The following is a 17,376-nucleotide window of genomic DNA, read 5'->3' as shown; positions in this document are numbered from 1 at the left end:
CCACAATGCTGTCAGTGCGCTCTTACTGAAATACTCAAATCCATTTCCAGGTCATTCAGAAACATCGTACGAAACATATTCCAGTGGGATTCCATTGCAACATTTCTGCATTTTTACCACTGATCACTGACTTTATCCCGTGACTCTTACGCAAGTCAATTACTTTCCTAGAGAAAAATGGTTCTCTACTCCCACCTGCACCTCTTCTAGATATGCACTCAAAGCCATCAAGTGGTTTTACCTCAGTGCAACTGTACACTCAGAATGTGAGTGTCCATTACAAATACTTCTTGTTCAAATATCCCCACATACACATACACTGACTCTCTTCAGTGTTGACTTGCCTCCCAAGTGCTCCATTTTGCTATTCATCCTTACTTCACTCGAGCTGCCATTATTAATGTGATAAGTAATATTAGAATGAGCTCCCAAGTTCACTATTCCATTTCAAGGAAGCTTTTTCAAGAAACCACAGTGAGCAAGTCAAAGATGCACTAAAATATTTTAAGCACACCAGTTTACGCCTACTAAGTGCTTCCTTAACTGAGACAGACAAACACTGTTACTACCACTTCTTCTTTAAAGTTAAATTCCCTTCTTGAGGTACAGAAGAGCACTGAGTTGGAAACTTCTGCATTTTCTCAATCAACTGCCCCCCCATGGGGACTAAACCCAATTTTACCTGAAATGGTTAAAAGTAATACTTTCTTGTAGCTTCCACTTCCTTTGCCAGACTTGATAATTTGACAGCTAATGCAATGCTCCCCTTTTTCTTGCAATTGATACTTAATTCTCCTTTCCTTCACTTTCTTGGAAACAAATTAATACTTGGGTGCTTAAGGATGTTGTATTATATTGATATAATTGATATATGTTGTATATATTGATAAAAGTATCTTTTTATCAAGTTTGCAGTTACTGCAGTACAGTTCCAAATCATACCTATTTTATACACATTTTATTTGGCCACTTCATGATTTACTTGGAACCAGCAAGCCATACCTTAAATCTCCATCTAGTAACAACTACAAACTTGAGTGTGTGGTCTTTGCCAAGAATCTCTTCATTGCATAATATGTCCAGCTGACAAAAGAAAGGTGACAGTTAATTCACAGGGACACAATACACAAAAAAACATATATCAGATAATACTACGAACGTTTGACAATACTTTTTTTTCTTTGAAGATACTGTAACTGTTCACCTTGCAGTTGCTCTGAAGGCAAAAATAATACCAGGAAAGAAAACATAACATCGGCTCTCAACATACAAGTGCTGAAAGACCACGTCTGTGCCTACCTAGGAAATATTGTGTGATCTGGACTGAACTGCTTCATTTATCTTCCCAAGCAATACTAATGCCCTTTCCTGAAAGCTTTATCTGCTTTTAAAGAGGTCCAATAAAATGAGCAAGGAGACAGAAATCTCAAAGACAGCTGTTATTTAACATACTATGAAAATTTCTTTACCTTTTCTGGTATTTTGCCAGTCAGGCGGCATCATGAACTAAAAACAGGGAACATGCATGAAAACAGAAAATTCCACCAAGGTGGCTTATATCACAGCACTTTACCACACAGCTCTGAAAGGCCTGAATGGGCATGCAGTCCACTTACCTGGCAACAACTCAAACCTACAATAGTCTAAAGCAAGAAAACAAGCTTAAATCCTTCTACTTATCTACCTGTTGCTTGGTACCAGCACAGTAATTACACTATGATTTATGTACTCTTAAGAAGATAGAAAGGGACAGCAATGGAATAAATAGTATTCCTGAAAGTTTTTCCTTCAGGAAAAGCCAAGTAGGTTGTTAAATCACAGACTGGCACAGTACATTGGAAGGCTTAACTACTCATACAGAAAAAAAAACCAAAAACATCCCCCTTTGAGCAATCACTGTAGCTGTGCAGCTGCTGGGCTACAGCCAGGAGTCAGCCATTTCCAAGCCAGCTGAGGATAAGACAGGATATACTGTTGTGTTTCAGGAAGGCTGGCAGTGCTTGGGGGCATAGTCCAACCATACGACAGAGTGTTGGTTTGAAGTGTACAGAACTAGGAAGGAAGGAAGAGTTACAGAGATGCAAATTCACTGTTGGCAAGTTCGAGCAGAAAGATGTTGACACATTGGACTGGATAGCACATGATTTGATTCGAATGAAAAGTCTTCATGATACTCAGTCAATCAGTGTAATAATATGGAACTGAGAGATGTCACGCTGAGAGTCAACCGAGTTGTCCTGAGACTGTGACTAAGGCCTAACCAAGTGGTAAACAGAGGCTGCATTCATGGTTTGCCACTGTTAATTTTTGAATCTGACCTAGAAGTGCAAAGAATTGCCCTTCTGTACCTTTCACCATAAGTTCTTCCCACAATTCCACGTATTCCCTGCAAAGTCACGGAAAAGTAGGCATCTGGTAACACTCTGGTTGTGGTAGGCAGCAACTTCAGGTTGAGCTTCACTGAGAGCACAGAAAGGGACAAAGTATTTGTGGTGCTTTCTCTTAAGCTGGGCTTCGGTAGTGTTGAAAGGGTTTTTTTTTTTCTCTGCCTGTCCCCTGCACAAAGTGTGAACTCTCTGAAAGGGTGGGGGTTATACCTAACTACAAAGCATCTTACCAGAGTCCATTTCAACATTGTGGAAGCGCATAACCAAGCCTTTTAGCTCAACTATTTATACATGGACGTGAAAAGATGCACTGCAAACTAAGTGGCAAGTCCTGTACAGACCCAAGAAAGAACAAGAAAATGGCTATATAACATAATTCAAGAAGCAGTGTGTGCTTCTCTTTCCTGAAAGTAAAATCAGACTAAAAGACGTTCATTTGCAAAGCGACAAACCCACCCTTTAAAAGCTTTCATATATGTAAATTTGTTTTAAAAAATTAATATATTACCTCATTAAAAGAAGAAAGGTTGAGTTTTTTGGCAATGAACTTCTTTAGATGCAAAACTGTTGCTTGTGCTGAGCAACGAATCCATTTTCGTTTCAATCCACGCAATTTGCTGCTATTGCACTCCAAGCAGATGCTTACCTTCAGGAAAAAGCAAACAATCAGGAGCTGGCTGGAATAATTTTTTGCAATCCCCATAATGTATTCCATATGTGGTTTTTATTAATACAATAAAGTCAAGTAGTACAGTACAAGTGTTTCTTAAACTGAAATGCCTATTAAAAAAACCCCAACATTTTCTAACATCTTGTAAGCTGAGTGATAAGCACTAGACAAAAATAGTTCAAAAATGGATTTTCGATTTTGGAACAAGGCTGCTTCAGCCCAAATTCATAGGTTGTCAATAGCTCAAGAGGACCATATGTTAAAAGTTAGAGCAAGATAAACAGTAAAAAGAACTACTGACAAATTTAATGTTTGCTTCTAATATCTTACTTTTAATACAATTGCTTAATTCAGTTTAAAATAGAATTTTAACATGTTTAAATGAGAATTTAAAGTTTAAAAAGAATAGATATAGATACTATAAAAAAATTTTTCAAGTTCTAAATATTATCCCCCCCCCAGTAGAGAAATTCTCATGTCTTTTCCCACCCAGCTATTCATTAATTAGTCTAACCTCTTTGTGATAATATATTTTATGCACTAAATGGATCTACTAACAGATACCCTTACATGGCAGTTGAAAAGAAAACTAGCCTAAGGTAAAGTTACTCTGAACACACATCATAGGAAAACATAAAAAGGATGGCTTGTTTATCCCAAAAGGATTTTTCGCCTTCAAACATGCTTTATCTTCAAAATTTAACAGTGGGCTTCCAAGCTTTTATACTGTTTTCATAGGGTTAACACTGACTCAGTATTAGAGGTTGAAAACAAGATAAATAGTAAGTTACTAAAAGTTGCTGTTAAGGAAACTTCCCTGTCCAACCACCCAAGAGCAAGTGTAACTCTGGCAGTTACACTTTCACAACCTGAGCTAGGACCAAAGACTCTTTGCAGCTACACACCCCACACTGACACTTTCAGCCCAGGCTTCCTTACCAGCCCAACCCCAGGTTTCCCATAGCAGGGTCTCAGATGTCCCAACCCTTCAAATAATTTAATCTTGGTAGGTGCAGTAACTAAATAACAGAAGAACAACTGGGGGTGGTGCCTCCAAGGAGGGACCCCGGACAAAGGAAATCTTGGGCTTTTTTTACCCTCACAATCTAAGCACACAAGTCTAGGAGTAGTTGGCTCCTGCTGTGTCTCAGCATCTGGTCCCCTGGCTGGGTCATAGGTCCCTGTGCCCTTTGTTGTGCAAAGGGTTGACATTTCCTGGCCTCTTGCCTTGGGCTCCCACCCAGAGCTCAACCTTCAGCTCCCACTGCAGCTGCACAACAAGTTACCTGCGCTGAATGTGTTCTTTAACAGCGCAAAATGTTGAATTCACAATCACTGATACACATTCAGCTCCATGCAGCATAGTAACACGGAGGTACACTCCTTCAGAAGGTGAGGCAAATTACCTGAATTCGTTATGAAAGCTAACATATACTTTGGAAACCCAAACAGTCAGAACTATCAAACCTTAATGCAAATGTCTTCAACGTATTCTTCATTCCTGCCAAAAGCCAAAGGTAAAAAACCTCAGGCTTACAAAAAAGCACTGGACAAACTGCACCTTATTTGTATCAGGGAACAGAAAAAGCAGCTTGAAACAGTTATTTTCTTCTCTATTAGATTACCAAAGAAAAAAACACAAAACAAAACTAGAGCCCTATGAGCTCACCTGTTCATCACTTCGGTGGTAGTCATTATCCTCCTCCTGTTTTTCCTCTGAAGTTTCTTTATTTAAATTTTCATCTGCTTTAGTTTCACCTTAGATAAAATACCCCAGACACATATGTTTTTACACATATATATGTATTTTTATAAACAAAACACAAATATACTCAGCAGCAGCTTATGATGCTAATACAATTAAACCAACACAGTCCAGGATTGCAATATAGAATAAACTTCGCCTTTTCCCTTACCAGGTTAGGCAAAACGAGCAGCCAACAGCCCGTCACATGAAAGAGGGGAATGCCCACAGACCACAACCTTCAGTTCCACTGTGAGCAGCCCAGCAGCCAGGCAATTTCACAGTCCCCACGTGGAGACCGACTGCCACAAGCCATGTGCCGTGACCAGTTAAAAATAGAGACTCTGTGCACAAATAAGGGACAAAGCAACAATCCTGTGCTCACTGTATTCTCCACTGTTATGAAATAATTGTGACTGCAATACACTGACTAGGCACAGCTCCAGCAGGGCTGTTCATCAATTTACTAGCCATCAACCAACAAAGACAGAGTAAATAAAGGACCATTTACCATTTCGATGAGAATCTAGGTGCTGTTTTGTGGAACACGTCTCCCCTTTGATGTCCCCTGGAACTTCCATGCCCAGTTTGTGATAAAACTCCCTTTGCTTTTTCATTTCCGCTGTTTAAAATGGCAAATATTAATCCCTGTAATAAAGTTCTAATGCAATATTTATGAAGTTATTCCAAATCCTTTCCCTCTTAAGGATCGCCAGCAAGTAGTGGTGTTGTCATTATTCACTATCTTCTATCTCTGCTATTGTATCAAGTCATGCCTCATCTTATTTTCCAGAGTTAGAATACCATAAAATCATTTGCATAGCTACTACTGTAGCATTCCTACTAGAATAAGATGGTATTTAAAATACTGTAGCTAATTTTGAATAACCACCGACAATATTTCCAGTCAAACCACTTGTCTGGAATTTTTATTTATAGTTCTGATTTCCAATATTCTAGAAATAATTTTTAAATAATCTATTTAATCTTCCTGATGTTTGAAAATGTTTAAATTTATTAAAATCCTCTATTTAAATGAAAGTTTTAACACATATTAAGGCAAAAAAAAAATCTCATTTCTATAAAGTACTTCTTCAGTTGAACACATCTATTGGCAAAGAGGATTATGAAAACACAACATGAAAGTTCCCTGATAAGGACTCGCAGAACTGCAGAATTCCAGAAAGATTGCACAACAGGTTAAAGAACACAGTTTAAGAAAACCAAATTAGAGTTATGGTGAGTCAACACTCAAAAGATGAATGACTATTCCACTTTACAAAGTACTGCTTTTGGAAGAAATATCCCATGTTGCCTCCCACCACATCCACACTGAATTGCTGCTAGTACACATATGAAATGAAATTAATCATTAAAAATTACACAGATGAAAGAATATAGTTTTCCATTGTGTTTCTCTTCAGTTGCCCTCTCTTCTTCATCACTTGAAACTTTCTTTTATTTTTTATGTTAAAGAAGCATGTGCAAACTGACCTCTAAAAAAGACCACACCACAACTTACCTTCTTGGAGGCCTGGAACAAGTTTGTAAACAATATCTTGCATTGTTCTGTCATGACTAGCAAGAAAAAAAAAACAAGATCAAAAGCTTAAGTCAACCTTCTTGATTCAAAACATTTCTCTTTAAAAAGTTCCAGCACTAAACATATGTAAAAATCTCTAAATTCATCTAAGATGAATTTCACTTCTCAAATCAGGACTCCTATCAAACCAGGACAGTAACATAAAAAAAAATCATGACAAAGTACAGGCTAAGACAAAAACCAAATGGAAGTTTGAGAAAGAATAGTCTATGGAGGAAATCAACCTATGGGATATGACCTCCAACATCAAGGCAAGTGTGTCACTGGTAATCTCAAAATTCTTAGACAACTCTGAGGTGAACTTGTTTTTATTATAAAAGAACCAAGGATAGCCCATTTCTCACCCTTACAGACTCATCTACCACATTTCTAGATTACTCAGTTGTCTCTACTAGGCTTCTCCTAAAATGCATGAGAACAGTTGACAGAAAAAGATCACAATTAAATTTTACTTTGCTCTTAAAAGAGCATTTTAGCTGTGAGAAACATTATGTAGCTAAGTAGCCTGTACAGGTAGTGTGGTTCAAATTAAAAAAAAAAGATAATAATCCCACTGAAACTCAAGCGATGGGACCAGTTAATATTCTAAACTTTAATTCCCAGTTCATCTAGGTAAAATTCTGTTCTGGTCTAAAATAAGTCACTGTCTGAAAGAAATTAAGTATTACCCTAAACTCCAATTAATAACTTACCCTAAACTCCAATTAGTAATTATTATCAGAAGCATTTCAGGTGTCTGTCTTGGCTGCTGCAATGTCACTACCCCAAAAGAGTTTGCAATATCAAACCCCGAGTCTGATTTAAATAGAAGAGGTTTATAAGCATAGTCTCAAGCTTCTCATTCCCTGACATGAGCACTTCAAAGCAGTGGAGATCAACGAACAAGTAAAGAAACGGTGGCAAATCAACCAGTAATAACAGTATTCTAAGTAGCACTACAAGAAGAGTCAAAATACGGATAACTCTAAATTCATGTCACTTCAACCAGCAGCAATTCCACTAGCACAGGCTGGGATTATGAAGTGCCACATAGGGATTGCAGACACATCGCCAAAATTAAGTAAATAGGGCATCACTAATAGATCACAGGTGAGAATATGGGGGTTGGAACTAGATGAACTAGATGATCTTTGGTCATAATCTTTTTTTTACCTAGATGAACTATATGACCTTCAAGGTTACTCAAAACTCAGTTTTATGATTCTATTTAACAGTATTCAGAAATGTGAAAAAAGGGAGACACATTTGGTTTACCTATTTTCCAGACACAGGGAGATGAACAGAGGAGCTACATTTTAAGACAGCTTGTGAAACTCCTACCTGTCAATTCTTTATTTAAAAGGACTCCATAAATATATCCAAAAGTAGTCTGGACAAAGCCTGCTTCAGTTTTGAAGGGGCAATGTTTTACAACTAATTCAAGCAGCTTACTTCACTTGAAGCATATTCAGTAACCAAGTAACAAATTGCTTTGCAGGTGTTCTCAATTTGATGCTGTTTCCTGGTCCCTTTTTGCACAGAAAGCAGGCACTGGTATATTCTTGTGGCATTACAGAAGACAAACGGTGTCTTACATGTCATTTATTCATTCTTGCCTATTTTCACCTACTTGTCCCTTTAATTATACACTTATACAAAATATTATCAGTGTATCATATAACACATTATCAGTGTACATCATTATTCTTCAGCTGCAGAGACAGCAGAACCAGTTTCAGGCTCCTGAATGAGGATGAGCTTGAGCCATGTAAGTGTGTATATACAATATTGACAGTTTTCCGTGAAGGTGCAATCAGACTCATTTGCTATAAGCATTGCTTCAGAAATCTTTACAGAACTGAGAAAGGCACATGGGAAAATGCTACTAACAAATGCAACCTCTTTATAAAAAGGTAGATAAAACACTACTTGATATGCAATAGCTAATGCAAATATACTGTCACAACTATTTCCATCAGCAAGAGTTACTATACTGCAGTAAAATGAAAAGAAAGCACACATGGAAAAGAAAAATCAACAAAAACACTTGGTTAAAAAAAAAAATAAAGAGGAAAGAGGTGAACAATACCAAATTTGTATTAGGTCTGTGTAGGGATCAAAGCAGAGCAAAGCAAAAGGTCATCCACTCTAGAGATTAAGGTCACTGGTCTAATATTTTTGCTGCCATATTGCTGGTTTAAACAAACCAGAAGGTTCTTGGAATGCATTGATGGTAACTTCCCTCTCCAAGCAATAGAAAAGCCAACAATGAGAGATGTCACCCTGGACCTTGTTATCACTGACGAGGAGAGGCTGGTGGGGAATGTGAAGCCCAAGGGCAGCCTGGGCCGCAGTGACCATGAAATAGTGGAGTTCGACACCCTCAGGGGAGTGAGAAGGGTGCACAGCAAGCTCACTACCCTGGGCTTCACAAGAGCCAACTTTGGCCTCCTCAGGGATCTGCTTGGTAGGGCACCAGAGAAAAAGACCTGGAAGGAAGAGGGGCCCAAGAACACTGGTTGATATTCAAGGATCACTTTCTCCAAGCTCAAGAGTTTCATGGATGAACAAGGAACTCCTGGACAAACTCAAACACAGGAAGGAAGCCTGCAGAGGGTAGAAGCAAGGACAAATAGCCTGGGAGGAATAACAGAGAAATTGTCCAAGCAGCCACAGATCACATCAGGAAAGCCTAAGTTGTGATAGAATTATCTGGCCAGGGATATCAAGGGCAACAAGAAGTGTGGCTCTCTCTGCAAGTAAATGGGAGACCTGGTTACCTGGGACGTGGAGAAGGCTAAAGTTACTCAACAGCTTTTTTGTTCCAATCTTCACCACTAAGTAATCCAGCCACACTGTCCAAGTTGCAGATGGGAAAGGCAGAGACTGGGAGAATGAAGAACCATCCACTGCAGAAGACCAGGTTCAAGACCATCTATGGAATCTGAAGTCCAGGGGACCTGATGCATCCTGAGAGAACTGCTGAGGAAGTGGTTAAGCCACTATCCACTGTATTTCAGAAGTCATGGCAGTCCAGTAAATTTCCCACTGAAAGTTAAAGAGGAAATGCAACCCCATTCACAAAAAGGGAAATAAGTAAGACCCGGGGAATTAAAGGCCAGTCAGTCTTACCTCAGTGCCCAGCAAGATCATGAAGCAGATCTCCTGGGAACTATGCAAACACACATGGAAAAGAAGGAAGTGACTGACAACAGCAACATGGCTTTCACTAAGGGCAAATCATGGCTGACAAATTTGGCCTTCTATGACAAGGTTACAGAGGTGGTGGGTGAGGAAAGAGTGACTGACATCGTCTTCCTGGACTTGTGCAAAACATTTGACACTGTCCTGCATCACATCCTTGTCTTTACACTGCAGAGACATGGATTTCACAGATGGAGACCTTGGTGGATAAGGAATTGCCTGGATGGTCACACTCAAGAGTGCTGTGATCAATGGCTCAAAATCCAAGAGAAGACCAGTGATAGGTGGTGTTCCCCAGGCATCAGGAATGGCACAAGTGCTGTTTAAAAAATTCGTCAGCAAAACGGACAGTGGGATCAAGCGCACTCTAAGCAAGTTTTCCAAAAACACCAAGTGCAGTGGTGCAGCCAACACACTGCAGGGAAGGGATGCCATTCAGGCTTAGAAGGTGAGTCCATGTGAAGCTCATGAAGCTCAACAAGGCCAAGTGGCACCCGGGTGCTGGCAAACCCAAGCACAAATGCAGGCTGGCAGAGAATGGATTGAGAACAGCTCTGAAGAGAAGGACTCAGGGGTGTTGGCAGATGAGAAACTCATCGTGACCCAACAATGTGGGCTTGCAGTCCACAAGGCCCACTGCATCCCTGGTTGCATCAAAAAAAACTAGGCCAGCAGGCTGAAGTAGGTGATTCTGCCCCTCTACTCTGCTCTCAAGAGACCCTACCTGGAGTTCTGCATTCAGCTGTGGGGCCCTCAGAATGCAAAGGACATGAACCTGTTGGAGTGAGTCCAGAGCAGGGGCACAAAAACGATGAGAGGGATGGAACTCCTCTCCTGTGGAAACAAACTGAGAGAGCTGAGGATTATAGAGCTGGACTTGAAAGGTTCCAGACGACCTTAGAGCAGCATTCCAGTACCTGAATGGAGCCTACAAGAAAGGAGAGGGACTTTTACAAGGCTATGTAGTGACAGGACAAGGGGGAATGGCTTTAAACTGAAAGAGGGCAGGTGTAGATTAGATAATAAATAGAAATTCTTCACCATGAGAATGGTGAGGTGCTGGAACAGGTTACACAGAGAAGCTGTGGATGCCCCACCCCTGGAAACATTCAGCCCAGACTGTATGGAACTTTGAGTAATCTGATCTAGAAGAAGGTGTCCCTGCCCATGGCAGGGGGATTGGAACTAGATGACTTCTAAGGCCCCTTCCAATCCAACCCATTCTATGATGACTTCATGATATTCTTACCTGTTCCTATGACCTAAAAAGACCTTTGAAAGAAAGATTAACTGAATGATAAAGCTGAAAATTATTTCTGTCATTACTGTGAGACACTGAAAAGCACTGTTCAACTAAGACTAATTATTGAGGAGTTTGTAAAAGTATAACTTCTAAAACCCAAGAAATACAAAATGAAGAATGACTAAATTCCTTTAAAATCACACAGAAATTAAACAGTGAAGTGCATACTTTGCTTGTTTTTAACTCTGGAAGAAGCTGCCCTGCTAAGGAGTGGCAAATTCATAGCAAAGTTTGATCCTGTATCTCCTCAAAAACCTTCAAACTTCCTTTTAAATGTTTAAAATGCTGATAGGCAAGAAAGAAAATTTGGGAAAATCTGTATTAAAGGGGATGAACCAATCTAGAGTGAAGCTACTTGCATTTCTGCTTTTATACTTACCCAATATACTGTAATGGGTGGCTCTGATGTATAACAATTCTACAGGTTGGACAAGTGTTGTTTTCCTCCAAATATTTCACTAGGCAGCTCCTACAGACTGATAACAAAGACACTCACAATTAAAAAGTAATAAAAGTAGCATAATAAGAGTTTGTTTTTCTAAAGTCACAGAAATGCACCTTACTGAAATTTACACAAAGCTCATCTTTTTCCTATCACATATGCACGACATTTAATCATGCAAAATACGGTTTTCATTAACTTTCATTATTTTTTTTTCATACAGGAAACTGTAAGGCATTTGTGCCTTCCTAATACAGCATACAACACACATAATCCCACTCTTAAAATTTATTAGAACAATTTCTAGCAGCTCTACATTCAGTTTGCATGGCCAACATTACAGGAACTGTACACCATTAAGATAATAAGCATATTTGCTTTAACCATGACCACATACAGAACAAATATGTGTGGTGGCAATGAACCCAATGCAAAAAAAATATTTCGAAGCTGAATACTTTGTAAAAGAATAGAAAACTTTCAGAAAATTGATAACCAGGTGTTATTTTACTTCTAACTTTCACACAGTACACTACAATTAAACTTGCACCAGAGAAAAAAAAAAATTACATTAGCAGACCTTCAGTATTAGTAAAACGTCCTGGAAGGAGCTGTTAAAGTAATCATTCATTATAAAGCTGCATGCTTTCAGAACTGTTTCCATATGCATACCTGCAATCACCCGTGTCTCTTCCTAAGTGAACTATTTACACTCCACTCTCCTCTGTCCTGCCCAAAAACAATACTCTTAAAATACACTACTACTCCATGGTATCCAGACTCACTTGAAGATACAACTCAGAAACTTAGAGGGGAAAAAAACATGGACGAATAGCTTTCTCTTGAAGAGCAGCAGTTCCACGTAGCCTTGATATTAATACACACTTATCACATAAAATGAAAGAATTTCTGTAGCTACAGTGCCATCTACCTCCCAAGCAAGAGGTCTGACAAAGCCTCATGGCTTTGCACACTACGCACAGATCTTGCAGAGCAGTTTGTTCCAGTGGAGTGCCAGAGCAGCAGATCTGTTTGCAAAAGTGAAGCCAAACCACAGCCTTACCGAGCTGATGAAAGCAAAATCTGACAGTGGAAGCAGTGACAGGTGTTCTGAAAAGAGTATGGGGATGTTGCTAACTTGTGTAGGAATAGGCTCAGGAAGGCCAAATCACAGCAGAAGATGAATTTGGGAAGGGACATCAAGAGTAAGAAGGCCTTCTCATAGGTATGTCAGTCAGAAAAAGAAGGTCAAAGAATGAGTACTCCCCAGATAAACATGACTGGCAAATCAGTAACAATGGACGCTCAGAAGGCTGAGGTGCTCAACTGTTTTGCCTCAGTCTTCCCTGGCAATTTCTCTCCCCATACTTCCCACATGGATGGGGGAGTAAAGTCCCTTCCACTGTAAGAGAAGATCAGGTTCGTGAACACCTGGGGAGCCTAAATACAGGTAAATTTGTGGGACCTGATGAGATGCCTCACAGAGTCCTGAAGGAGTTGGCTGATGAAGTTGCCAAGCCACTCACAGCGACAGTCATGACAGTGAAAGTCAGGTGAAGTCTCTGGTTACTAAAAAAAGGGAAACACTGCACCCACTTTTGGGAAGCAGTAGAAAGGAAGGACGACCCTGGGAACTACCAGCCTGTCAGCCTCACCTCTATGCCTGAGAAGATCACAGGACAAGTCCTCCTAGAAGCAGTGCTAAAGTACAGGGAGGACAGGGAAGTGCTTTGGGACAGCCAGCACAGCTTCACTAAGGGTAAGTCCTGCCCGACCAACCTGGTGGTCTTCCATGATGGAGTAACTGCATCAGTGGACAAGGGAAGAGCTACAAATGTTATCTATCTGGACTTCTGCAGTGACCATTGCCAAGGCTGCCCACAATATCCTTCTCTTTAAATCAGAGAGACAGGGTTGATGAACTGAGTGAACTATTCAGTGGATAATGAATTTGCTGAATTCGGTTTTAATGAGGCCATCCAGAGGACTGGCCTTGGTCCTCCAAATGAGTCTCACCAAGGGACTCAAGAACTTCATTTACTACTGAAGAGACTCTGAAGGTTGAATGTCAGAAAATTAAAGAAAAATGAAAAAGAAAAGCATGCAGTTCTGAGTAGAACAGAACGAAAATTTCAAAGTGGTGTAACTCTGTAGGGAGTTCACTATCTAAAGAGACACGGAAATTTCATGACAGATTTTGCAAGGATGCTTTTCCAGGAACATATATTATTAGCATCACCATACACAATACAAACAGTGCCAACGTGTATGAAGTTTTTTTACATAGACAGGGCTGTGTTCCTTTTCTCACAAAACTGTAATTCTAGAGGAGACACAGTGAAACACTATTCAGAAAGTATCAACTGTCAAAATCAGAAGCAAAAGCCAAAAAAAAACCCAGAAAAGCAGCAGCAGAAGGTTTCGGAATCCCTTGGTTTTGGAAGCAAGCAGTGTAGCACTGTGGATTAATTTACAAATTTCTTCCACAAGCAAATGTAAGAAACGGTGCAGATGATGTCAGCTGAGGGGTACTTACAGCTTTTTGTTTTATATTAAAGAACAACGAAAAATGACCCCCTGGCTCTGTGTCAGCCACGTTAACTTGTTAGAATACTGGTTTTGTATGTAATCTTCTTAATAGCAGCAGTAAAGAAATTCTGGCAAAACTAATGTAGTTTTAAGGATCTCACTTTGAAAACAACACTGTGGAAATTAAGATGCGAAACAAATGCAGAAGGGACACAAGACACTGATTGCTGCATCCAGCTCTGGGGCTCCCAGCATAAGGAAGGACATGGACCTCTTGGAGCGAGTCCAGAGGAGGGCCATAAATTGACCACAGGGATGGAGCACCTCTCCTAAAAGACAGGCTGAGAGAGTGAGGTTGTTCAGCCTGGAGAACAGAAGGCTCTGGAAGAAGCCTTCCAACACCTGAAGGGGGCTACAAGAGAGCTAGAGAGGGACGTTTTACATGGACATGTTACAATAGGATAAGTAGGAATGGCTTTAAATTGAAGGAGGATAGATATTAGAAAGAAATTTTCACTGCAAGGGCAGTGAGGCACTGGAACAGGCTGCCCAAAGAAGCTGTGGATGTCTCATCCCTGGAAGTGTTCAAGGCCAGGTTAGATAGGCTTTGAGCAACATGATCCAGAAGACTGGAATTATATTTCAGTTTCAAGAACCTTTCTGTGGTTCTTGGAATCATAGAATGAACCATTCTATGATCCTATGACCCTATGAGGATACCCAAAACAATATGAAATGTGACAAGGACAGCAAACTCATTAAAGCTGATGAACAGAGCTTCTAAAGGGAATATAATAAAATATGCAATCACTGACTGATCATGAGCATTGCATTTACCCTTCTTTAGATATATTAGGTGAAGAATAAGTCTGCTGAAACTTTTCATTTTATGATGTCACCACTGTCACCAAATAATTCCCTTCCAAGAAAATTTAGCACGGGAAGTCATTCAGATAATTCAACAACATATCAGCTTTGTGACAGAATAATTTTAAAACATAAGATGCTTTTCAAGGTTCTAGGCCATGCTTCACTGATATGAAATCAGAAATTTACAAAGTAACCTAACAACAAACACGTACCCTATCACAGTATTTTGGAACACAAGCTTACTTCTAGGGTACAACACAATACACTTATTCTTTATCCATGAACTACAGCTGCTTTCTGCAGAGGAACAGGAGAGTGAGAGACACTGGGAAAGCTCCAGGTAGAGAACCTACACTATGTCAACTGTGAGAGAAAAGAGAAGTAGGTATTCCACTTTGGCAGGAAGACAGACTGCATTCTTAAATGCTTACATTAACACTAATTGGGCATGGCTTCAAGTTTGTGCAGTACAGTTTTAATGTTCCCTTCATTTGCTTTGATAAAGAAGCAAAGAATCTGTTAAAGAAAAACAGTGTCTAGTAAAGCACACACTATTTTGCTTGATACAAAATAGATTTTATAAATTTCATCAGAAAATCATTACAACAGGTTGCATATCAAGTTAAAAAAACCCCCAAACAAAACAAAAAACCAAAAACAAAACAAAAAATACCACCAAAAACAAAACAAAGAAGCCCCCCCAAACCCAACCCCCCCCCCAAAAAAAAAGAAAGCAACTTTAACTTAAATATACTTCTACTTACAGGTATGTAAGCATTCTGTTACAGTAGTAGCATCGATCAGGTATCCATTGCACAGACGACAGGTTATATGGGCATTAATGTCCCAAAGCTTAATCTTTCTTGTTAGCATCTTTGGTGCCTGCAGAAAAGACACACCATAAAGTAACACAGCTGTAGTGACAAGGCAAAAGTTAATTAGGAATAAACAATTAGTGTTTGCCTTGTGTCAGTATGGTTAAACCACAGTTCTGAATCTGTCACTCAACAATGGACCCGAAAAGTTAACCTTCTGAAATTCCTTTATTTAAACACAAGTAAATTAAAAGTTACATTGCAGATTAAAATAATTTCATTGGCAGAGCTGCAGTTTGTTGTACTAAGAAACTGGAACTAGACAGTTTTCATTTCTTTTGAGCGTGGGATGGCATAACCACCTTTAAAAGGAAGAAAAACCAAACATTAAAAATTAAACAGCTCATTTAACTTTTTTTGCAGCAACCTCAATTGCTTATTGAGAAAACACCACATAAAGCCCATGTCTTAACAAATAAACCTTTATCTTTTAAACACAGATATGGGGAGTTTTTTAAAATATACTGAAAACTGTACTGTTACTAAAATTTGACAGCATTCTAGTTAATTAACAGAGCAGAATAAACTTGCTTACAACCTGCTACTTTTGGTTCCCACACTGCAGAAGTCACCAAATTACACCATTTTCCATTAAACTGATTTTACTGTCCCTGAGTCACAAATACTGGTTTTCATCCAGCTTAGTTTGGAAAACATTTCAGAATTTGAACGGTAACACATGTTCCCCAAATTTCACACAGAAATATCGTAACAAGATTGTTCGATCTTTAATTTGTCATATTCATTTTCTATGTTCAATGAAGTGGTACTAAGCAAAAAGAACCATCAAAAGGCAAACTTCCACACCAATCTGAGCTATACCGGTGCTGAAAAGTACTTTATATTCCACTATAAACTAAGGGAAAGCATATCCAACATCCACACCTTCAAATCTGCATTGTCCTATACAAAAAAAGACTAAGAAGACTTCCAGTTCTCGTGGCTAAGAATAAGTGACGGGGGGGGAATAGAACTTACTTTACAGTACTTGAGATTTATTTATTAAGCTAGTGACTTGTCATTACAGAAGACTGAAAGAGCTGTTTGGTTTTGCAGTACATAAAACAGGTCAGAATCTATGCTTGGAAACTGAATTACTTCTCTAAATTTTATTCTATAGATTTATTTCTAACATCTGAAAACCAGACACTTATTAAATCCTTGCAAGTTAGTGCATGAGGTCACCAGTTAAAAGTTACTGGATGATTTAAGTACCTTGCTGTGGCACAAAGAGCCTTCAACATCACTCTTAGAGTTCTGGAGATGGCTTAAAACCATCAGTTAAATAGAAAGTCAGCAACACTAGAAAACACAATCCATGGCAGGTAAATGAGAAATTAACCTGCACAGATATTTAAAAAGGCTGTATCAATACAACTCTAGATTCTTGTGTAGGCAGGAATTCAGAAGAAAATGTTCAGGATCCCAACAGACTGAATACAAGCACTAAGGCAGAAGAGCCAAAGACACTGCAGTGAAATGTGAAAAAGAGAAATTATTTATTTTCTAGAAAAAGCATGACAATTCCTCCTCATTACAGTAGACACAAGCACTGCCACTAGAAGAACCATCAACAAATAAAAACCAGTTCAGACAGGGTATGCTACTATGAGAACAGTGAATGAAACACACCATGAAGAAGGTAAAAATAATGCAAAATAGTAATAAACCCCATTGTGCTAGGGAAAAGAAAAAACACCTAGCAAGGATAATACACACTTCACCAACTGAATGGGATTTTTCCAGTACATTTTGGTACTGGAAAAATGG

At 39.2% G+C, this 17,376-nt stretch overlaps 1 protein-coding gene across 4 annotated transcripts in view; it reads right to left on the bottom strand.

Moving 5' to 3' along the window:
• The window catches only part of PCGF3 (polycomb group ring finger 3), a 53,271-nt gene that overhangs the window by 6,052 nt on the left and 29,843 nt on the right, over nt 1-17,376 (bottom strand). For all 4 annotated transcript variants that reach the window (XM_050329173.1, XM_050329174.1, XM_050329171.1 and 1 more), the window contains 7 exons: nt 15,496-15,613; nt 11,270-11,366; nt 6,324-6,379; nt 5,313-5,423; nt 4,727-4,815; nt 2,896-3,033; nt 1,003-1,083 (listed from right to left, as the gene is read on the bottom strand). In XM_050329173.1, coding sequence (XP_050185130.1) covers nt 1,003-1,083; nt 2,896-3,033; nt 4,727-4,815; nt 5,313-5,423; nt 6,324-6,379; nt 11,270-11,366; nt 15,496-15,604 — 681 coding nt within the window. In that variant the 5' untranslated portion in view covers nt 15,605-15,613. The remainder of the gene's footprint in view (nt 1-1,002; nt 1,084-2,895; nt 3,034-4,726; nt 4,816-5,312; nt 5,424-6,323; nt 6,380-11,269; nt 11,367-15,495; nt 15,614-17,376) is intronic.

This window comes from Myiozetetes cayanensis, unplaced genomic scaffold, assembly GCF_022539395.1.
Source record: "Myiozetetes cayanensis isolate MyiCay16 unplaced genomic scaffold, myiCay2020 scf4, whole genome shotgun sequence".
In the NCBI taxonomy this organism is placed as follows: Eukaryota; Metazoa; Chordata; class Aves; order Passeriformes; family Tyrannidae; genus Myiozetetes; species Myiozetetes cayanensis.
The sequence above is the reverse complement of the archived record's forward strand: the minus strand, read 5'-3'. Positions and strand labels throughout refer to the sequence as shown.